This window comes from Lolium rigidum, chromosome 7 (assembly GCF_022539505.1).
Source record: "Lolium rigidum isolate FL_2022 chromosome 7, APGP_CSIRO_Lrig_0.1, whole genome shotgun sequence".
NCBI lineage: Eukaryota > Viridiplantae > Streptophyta > Magnoliopsida > Poales > Poaceae > Lolium > Lolium rigidum.
In genome coordinates this window covers 312,759,095-312,767,273 of record NC_061514.1, presented here as the reverse complement: position 1 = coordinate 312,767,273, position 8,179 = coordinate 312,759,095, and the positions used below count along the sequence as shown (strand labels likewise).

General features: G+C 47.8%; 1 protein-coding gene across 2 annotated transcripts; it reads left to right on the top strand.

The window, feature by feature from the left end:
• Window positions 1-2,442: 2,442 nt before the first annotated feature.
• Window positions 2,443-7,528, top strand: LOC124670176 (two-component response regulator-like PRR37). Of its 2 annotated transcripts, XM_047206684.1 has the most exons (10): window positions 2,446-2,529; window positions 2,751-3,172; window positions 3,274-3,432; window positions 3,574-3,707; window positions 3,858-4,028; window positions 5,047-5,188; window positions 5,281-5,692; window positions 5,774-6,440; window positions 6,553-6,642; window positions 7,149-7,528. In XM_047206684.1, the coding sequence occupies exons 2-10, from the start codon at window positions 3,010-3,012 to the stop codon at window positions 7,158-7,160; spliced, it is 1,950 nt and encodes a 649-aa protein (XP_047062640.1). In that variant the 5' UTR covers window positions 2,446-2,529; window positions 2,751-3,009; the 3' UTR covers window positions 7,161-7,528. The 2 variants fall into 2 exon arrangements, with proteins under 2 accessions (XP_047062641.1, XP_047062640.1); XM_047206685.1 differs by having other exon boundaries at window positions 2,443-3,172; window positions 5,047-5,149.
• The last annotated feature ends 651 nt before the right edge of the window (window positions 7,529-8,179 follow it).

The following is an 8,179-nucleotide window of genomic DNA, read 5'->3' as shown; positions in this document are numbered from 1 at the left end:
TTTTCTTGAAAATCAAATTTGGCGTGCCTCCAAGGGGGAAAACATCACTAGCTTTTTTTTCATATGGTAGAAAATGCATTTTTATCATGAAATATACGTACGCACACATAGATATTAACACGTTTTTTATGTAGACAGTGCGAGAATCATCATCTAGTCCCTACACCATTTGATGTGAACGCCCAAAGCACCAAGGCCAATAAACCGCGTTCGAAATGCAGAAGATACCAAGTGGTAGATAAACCCTCGTCGGCAGCCCAACCCTCATACTCTTCTTACAGCCTATCAGAATATTACTTTGATGGCGCTCTCAAATACACACGGCCAGAGAAGATATGGCGCTGAGTAGATTCTGAGCTAGTGCCGCCAAAGGTAAAGTTTAAGAACAAAGATTTGATGGCTTGAGTGTTTATGGTTGTGATAACAAGGAGCAGAGGGAAAATAATGTTTCGCTCGCCCCCTCGTTGCTCCGCTCTTGGGCGACTCAGGATACGACGAACCCTAGCCATCACTAGCCCTTCCCCTTCCTTTCCCCTCGTCGCTTCTGTAGGTAGCCTCCCGGAAACCCACGCGTGGTTGCCAAGGAGGGTGGCGGCGGGGATTTTGCTGCTTTGCTGCATTCACGGAGATCTCAAACATCTGGGATGGCGGTGTCACGAGGTGAGGACGGCGCTGATTCGGAGGCATGAGGCATTTGCCGGTGCTGGTAGCCTTCTCCTCGGCTGCGGGGGCGACAAGGAGAGAGTGGTTGCGGTTTCCCCGGCGGCCTCCGGCCATATCAAAAGATGGTAGCCCGTGCCAGGGTAGTTCCCACCCCGCTGCATTTGGATCAGGCCTCGCGTATCCTAAGCATGGTCGTGATGGCTGGGGTTGGAGGCTTTGCCCTGGGGAAAATCTTTGGTCGGTGGTGGCGGTCACGATGACATTGACGTTTCAAGCGATTTTCCCTCCTTGGAGGCGACATCGGGGTCCAACCCCATCCCCTTGCCCCCCTCCCAGGTGAAAACCCTGAATTCCTCGGATTGGGCGGCGACGGGGTTCTGGAGTTGTTTCATTCTTGAAAGCGTCGCCTTGGGACAACGGTGAGGTGAACGAGGTGGTCTGTGGGAAGCTGATGGCGGCGTAATCAATGTTGGTGGCATTCTACCATGGTCGGCTCCGTCCTTCCACTGGTTCCGCTGCCACATCTCCTTGACGTGTCTTTGTTGAGCAGCTTCATCCACAGCTTGTGTCATGATGGGTGGAAAGTGTTGCGGTTGACGGTGTTTGTGGATAGCTCGTGTGAAGAGTTGGCCCTGTTGATGTTCCTATCCTTGGCACCATGTCTTGTGTGCTCATGTGAGCTATTGGGTGAGCGGCGACACCTTTCGATGGTACGACGCCATTCAATCCTATGCGAGAAGGCATGTGCCTTCTTCGGAGGCGGAGGCGGATGGCACGACAACGGCGACTAGTCTGGATTTGGCAAAGAGAGGGTCTTTCTCCACTGGCGTACCTACTTCCACGACCTCGCCTCCAAGGTTTTTTTGATCGCGTGGATGGATGAAGGCTTCGTAGTTCCATACGGTGTTTCATGTTGTAATATTCTTGATTTGTGTGCGTTGCATGTAAGCTGGACTTTCAACACCTTGTACCTTCAGTTTGTGGCTTTATTAGGCTAAGATTTTTATTTTTATTTTAAAGTGCTTATGGTTGTTGAAAAACCCACATTCTATAGTAATGCGATGTAACAACGCTCAAGTGGCATCGGAAGGTTGAACAAAGATGCCGGGCCAGCGCAGGGATATCTAGGCAAGGAAGTGGCCAAATGGCTCATTGATGCACCTATTCTCGGGGCGAACGGTAAGACTGAAACAAATGTCTAATAGTGCCATGATATTAAAAATAGAATGCACTACACAAGCTTTTCAACTGTTCAGTGCTCAAGAACCGCAGTTTCTAAGCTCCAAGCTTTTTTTACGCACTGAAAATGCATTATTATCTTTTTCATGAATCTCACAAACACAAGAAAGACACAAACATGCTTTTAATTTTTTTTTATCATCCCAAAGCAGGTTAATTTTATGGTGTATGGGGGTGCAAGTCAGAATCATCCGTGCAGGCAGGGCAAGAGGCAAGAGCATCAACCATCAACCACGTGTCGAGATGGTGTTGGCCGTCGACCATCCCTCCACGGTCACCGCCAGTTGGGACCCACAAAATCCAGACGTAAGACATATCCCCAGTCGCAGCGTAGAGCAGCAGAAAAGATACGCGGATCTAAAGCAAGCGGAGGGAGCGCTTGTGGAGCGCGAGCGCGGCTTTTGATTTAGCCGGATCTCTTTCTGGCATTCCGAGGGCCCCACCACCGCCTCTCCCCACCTCCATTTCCTCCACGTCATCGTCTCCTTCCCCAATATCTACTGCCCCCGCCTCCCTCCCTCCCTCCTCACTACTCCACACCACCACCACTCTCCCCGGCGCGCCATGCCACCACTGCCCTCCGCTTCTTCCTCCTCGCCCACCTGAGCTGAATCGACCACGCGCAAGGTACTCCCTCCTCTCTCGCCTCAACTTCCTCCTTAATAATCTTTGGGGGTACGTTCTCCGTCCGTCCGAGGCACCAGATCGACCAATCTGTGCGTGGATCGATGGGTTCGTCATCAGTCGGCGCGCGGATCTCGAACCCGTGGAACCTATGTGAGCGGCAATTTGATGATGATGCCGATGCTTTAACCAGTTCCTTCCCTTGTCTGCTGCTACTCTTTTAGCTCCGCCCGCCGCCGCCGCCAAAAAAACAACCATCCTTTCAAGAGAAGGACAAGGATTGTTCTGCTCTGTTCTGTTCTGTTCTGTGTCATCCTCACAGCGATACAGATAGTGTTGGCGCGACTCCATTTTCTTCTTTCCAATCTGATTGGTTTGCTGTGCACGCCGAGGTTCGGTCCATCTCACGGCCGGCTATGCGCGCACCTCCCTCCTCTCCTCCAGCAAATCTCGTCGGCAGCCACCATACCACTACACTACCTGATGGAGCAGCAGCCGCCGTCGCCGCCGCGCGCACACGCACAGGCCCCGCCGCTGTGCTGGGACAAGTTCCTGCACAAGAAGACCATCAGGGTCCTGCTCGTCGAGACCGATGACTCCACCAGGCAGGTCGTCGCCGCCCTGCTCCGCACCTGCATGTACCAAGGTCCTGCCTGACTTCGCTACACACCTGCCTACTTACTTTCGTCACCTGCCATGTACCCCCTGGTTCCTAACTTTCGTCTTAATTATTTCGTTCCCATCTAGTTATCCCTGCCGAGAATGCCCAGCAAGCGTGGTCGTATCTTCAGGACGCGCAGAGCAACATCGACCTCGTTCTCACCGAGATCGTGTCTTGCCCCTCTGGAAACTCGCTGCTCGAGAAGATCATGTCACACAGCGTCTGCAAGAACATCCCGGTCATCAGTAAGCACCTTACTACTTCCCTCCTCGGCTCACCTCCTTGTTAAACACAGCAGACATACCAGTCAGTCATCAGTGTCCGCTAGCTACTATGCTCTCTTACCTGCTTCCACCGATTGATCGATATTGTTTGCCTGCGCGCAGTGATGTCTTCCGAAGACTACATGGGCACGGTCTTCGAGTGCCTGTCAAAGGGTGCCGCTGACTTCTTAGTCAAGCCGGTCCGTAAGAACGAGCTTAAGAACCTTTGGCAGCATGTGTGGAGACGGTGCCACAGCGTAAGTTACCATCTACTGCCACCAATGATCATGTGTGCTTTCAAATAAGTTATGCTTCTTCATTTCCTAGAATCATATGCTTCCACTTTACTCTGTCGATTTCTATCGGTGATCGCTCCTAGACTGAAGCTCTCTCTGTTTGCAACTCAGTCCAGTGGCAGCGGAAGTGGAGGCGGAACTAGTGATGTCCAGACGCAGAAGTGTACCAAATTAAAGAGTGCCGATGAATCCAATGACAATAGTGGCAGCAATGATCGCAACGGTGATACGAGCCTGGGGCTTAACGCAAGGGATGGCAGCGACAATGGCAGCGGCACTCAAGTATGACACTTTCCTTGCTTTTACTTCTTGTAAAACCTTACTATTAGCTAGCTGTAATTTTCTTGTCAATATTGAACAGAGGAGTGGTTAGGATGAGAAATAATTTGAAGATAAAATCAAATGAATTGTCCATAAGACCATAAACTATTAGCTTCTCCGATAGCGGTACAAGTCAATTTGTTCACTAGAAGCTAAAATTAGCCCAACATGGCAGCATGCGACATACCATAATTCGCTGCGGACATGAGTTGAACCCTGGTAGGCAGGGACGTGCCACAAAGTTCCTACTCTTTTTGCCTACTTTTTATTTTTCTAAAAAGGAGAAGCACCGGCCTCTGCATCTCTATTTTTGGCTACCTGATAGATAACTTATTTGGGAGCTACAGAACTTACCCTGCTGTAAATAACTACATAACTTACCGTTTCAAAAAAAAAAAAAAAAACTACAGGAATGCCTCAAGACCTAAAGGCACCCTTGCGAAGTTCTATTTTTTGGCGGACTGAAATAAGTGAAACACACTGCATATATAAAAAAATATCGTGCAGATTGTCCATTTTGAAACACATGTACTCCCTCCGGTCATTTTCGAGTCAATTAAAAGAGACCGGAGGGAGTAGTTGTTTTGTCAAACTTGAAAAACAGAATAATTTCTCCATTACAGGATACCTTTGTTTAGAATTTACTGCATCTGGCCAACAACTTAATAGCACCCTTACAATGTCCAATTTTGTTAGCAGGCGGAAATGGCAAATAACTGTAACATGTTGCATACTAAAAAGAGCATTACTATGCCGATTGTGTATTATACATATGTATTTCAATTTACTATAGCAGTAGTACTTCGTTTTCACTTAAAATTGTAGCAAATTGGTGGATAGTAAAACTTGAAATACATGTAGACTGATGTAGTTAGTTGTTTGGCAAAACTTGAAAAATAACTCCTCTACGGTAGAATACTTTACATATGTGAAAGCATCCACACATGTGAACTGCTTTTCTCATCAGTTTATTTTTCAGGCGCAAAGCTCTTGGACAAAACGTGCTGTGGAGATTGACAGTCCACAGGATATGTCTCCAGATCAGTCGGCTGATCCCCTTGACAGCAATAGATGGTTACCAGGTACAGACAACAAAAAATGCAAGAGAAAAGAAACGAATGGTATGGTCTGCTCAACCAGTCTACCGTGTAGCTGAACAAAAATCTACTTACACTATTTTGTACTATTGATTAAATTTCAATATATTTTTCAGATGAGTTCAAAGGGAAGGAGTTGGAAATAGGTGCCCCTAGTAAATTGAACACAGAAGATCAATCTTCCCCGAACGGGAGTTCCATCAAACCAACAGATAGACGGTGTGAGTATCCACCACAGAACAACTCCAACGGTACAATTATGGAAAATTTGGAGGAGCCAATTGTTCGAGCTGCTGACCTAATTGGTTCAATGGCCAAAAACATGGACGCCCAAGAGGCAGCAAGAGCCAAAGATGCTCCTAATTGCTCCTCCAAAATGCCAGAAGGGAAAGAGACAGGCCGTGACGACATTATGCCGTCGCTTGAGTTGAGTTTGAAGAGAGCGAGATCAAGTGGAGATGCTACAGATGCAATCCAAGAGGAAGAGAGGAACGTCTTCAGACGATCAGACGTGTCGGCATTCACGAGGTGCAAAACATAATATCAGTGTCCTTTATGAATCCTGAAATTATCTGTATGTTGCATACTAACCGTTATATTCTCTGCAAGGTACAATACGTGTGCGGTTCCCAATCAAGGCGGAGCAGGGTTCGCGGGGAGCTGTTCGCCGGATGGTAACAGCTCTGAGGCTGCGAAAACAGACGGTGCTCTCAACATGAAGTCAAGCTTGGATGCTGCTCTGACGAAGCAAGGTTCAAACGGCAGTAGCAACAACAACGACATGGGTTCCACTACGAAGAGCGTGGTGACAAAGCCTGGTGGCACTAAGGTTTCACCTATTAACGGTAAAACACACACGTCGGCATTTCATCGTGTGCAGCAGTGGACACCGGTAGCAGCCGCAGGTAATGACAAGGCTGATGAAGTGGGAAAGAAGAATGCAGCAGGTGGGAAAGACAAGGCTGGTGAAGCAGAGAGCAAACACCCCTGTGCTGCGGTCCATGATGAGAATGTCGGATCAGGGGGAGTCCCTCAGTCCAATGTTACTGATCTTTCGGCTCCGGTTGAAGGTCATGCTGCCAACTTCGGTAGCAACTCAGGCAGTAACAACAGTACTAACAATGGGAGCACTGCTGCTACTGCCTCTGCTGTAAATTTGGAGACTGGTGGCATTGACAAAAGAAGCGGGCACGCCATGTATTTGAAACGGGAGCGTCGAATGGCCGCCGTGAGCAAATTCAGAGAGAAGAGGAAAGAGCGGAACTTCGGAAAGAAGGTATGCTATTCTTCAATTCATTCTTTGGGGTTTGCAGGCGGTAGTACTGTGTGTGTGTGATGAGAAATGTATGGGCCATTCATTCATTTTCTCCGTTTGCGATTAATTGCAGGTGAGGTACCAAAGCAGGAAGAGGCTGGCCGAGCAGCGCCCACGGGTCCGTGGACAGTTTGTGAGGCAACAGCCCCCGCCGGCGGCGGTGGTGGAGAGCTATGTTACATGGTACGGGGATACGGATACGGGGATACGGATACGGTGATACGGGAAAACGGCATTTTCTGAAAATAGACTTACGGGGATACGGCGAGTATATGTATAAATGCATGAAAAAAATCAATAATGCATTACAAACTAAATAAGAATAAAGTGGAATAGAAATCTGAAATAGATGTGCTAAGTAGTCAGCATATTTCTCTTGAAGCACCATATAATGTCCTCCAACTCGAAGAGGATGATTCAAAAAAAAAAAAAGAGCTTGGAGCCATGGATTGGAGCTTGCCTGCGTACAGATTCTCAAGGATTTACAAACGACGAAGCCATGGATTGGAGCGAGCCCCCAGCTGTGTTCTTATTTTTTTTCCTTACTTCAATTCAGAAAAAATGGGATACTTCACGATACGCGTATCCCAGCGTATCCCCGCGTATCCCCGTCCGGGTGCAGTATCCTGCACTGATACGGCACCTCTGTGCCGTATCCCTGCAACGTAGGTGGAGAGATAACCTCCGCCACACCTGGCTACCTACTAGTAATATATTTAGACATTTGATTCTTGTCCTTGGCCATGGATCATTTCGGAGCATCTCTTGGAAGAATAACAAGCTACTCCTGCCTGCCTGCGTACCGTACGTAGATAGAAGCATGCCGGTGGAGGAGCATGTATAGTAGTTGTATCCGCCCGGAGTCGATCAGGCAGGCTCTGGTAGCAACGCATGTAGAAGCAATTAACGAGTATCTGAACCTGAACGGTATGAGTGAGTATTGTGCTGCACTCTTGTAATCAGTTGGCTCTGGCAGCAATGTATGCAGCCAAGCCTTGTCAAGTGTCTAGTGTCATCAATCAACACATATTTATGGTTTCTAATTACCTTTTTTTTCGATAAGGGGCGCTTTATTACTTATAAGGTTTTAAGTAATACACCCAGCCTCTGCATAACTAGGATGCACACAGCCGTTTAAAAGGTCCACAAATCATCGACGAAAAGATACATAGAGTGATATAAAAAAAAAGGCCAACTACTATGACGCTCCGTTGGCTTCAATCCTCCGATTATGCAGCCACCCATGTTGGGAAATAAACTCCGTGGCCGTGTTCTCCAATCGTGTAGACACCTCCATAAAGAGGTCGCGATCCGCCAAATGCTGAAGTGGCGACCATGAACGGAGCAAAGCCGTACATCGGTAGATTACCCGCATAAGAGAGGAAGATTTGTCATTAAAAACCTTGTCGTTTCTACATAGCCAAAGCGACCAAACAATCGCAATCGCTCCCACTCTGATAATTGTTTTGTACCTAGAATCCACCCCATTTAGCCAATTGCCAAAAATGTTTGCAATGCTACGAGGGGGATATAAGGTAGAACCTATCTGAATGATTGACCATATAGATCGGGCAACTCGACAGTTGAAGAAAAGGTGTTTTATTGTCTCATCTTCGTGACAGAACACACATTTCGTACAACCTTGCCGCTTGCGCTTTACAAGGTTATCTTTAGTAAGAATCACACCTCGACGAAGATAC

Coding starts and splice junctions, on each gene's coding strand:
- LOC124670176 (XM_047206684.1), top strand. CDS start 3,010: ATGGAGCAGCAGCCGCCGTCGCCGCCGCGCGCACACGCACAGGCCCCG. Junction 3,173..3,273: donor CCGCACCTGCATGTACCAAG/GTCCTGCCTGAC, acceptor GTTCCCATCTAG/TTATCCCTGCCGAGAATGCC. Junction 5,693..5,773: donor GACGTGTCGGCATTCACGAG/GTGCAAAACATA, acceptor ATTCTCTGCAAG/GTACAATACGTGTGCGGTTC.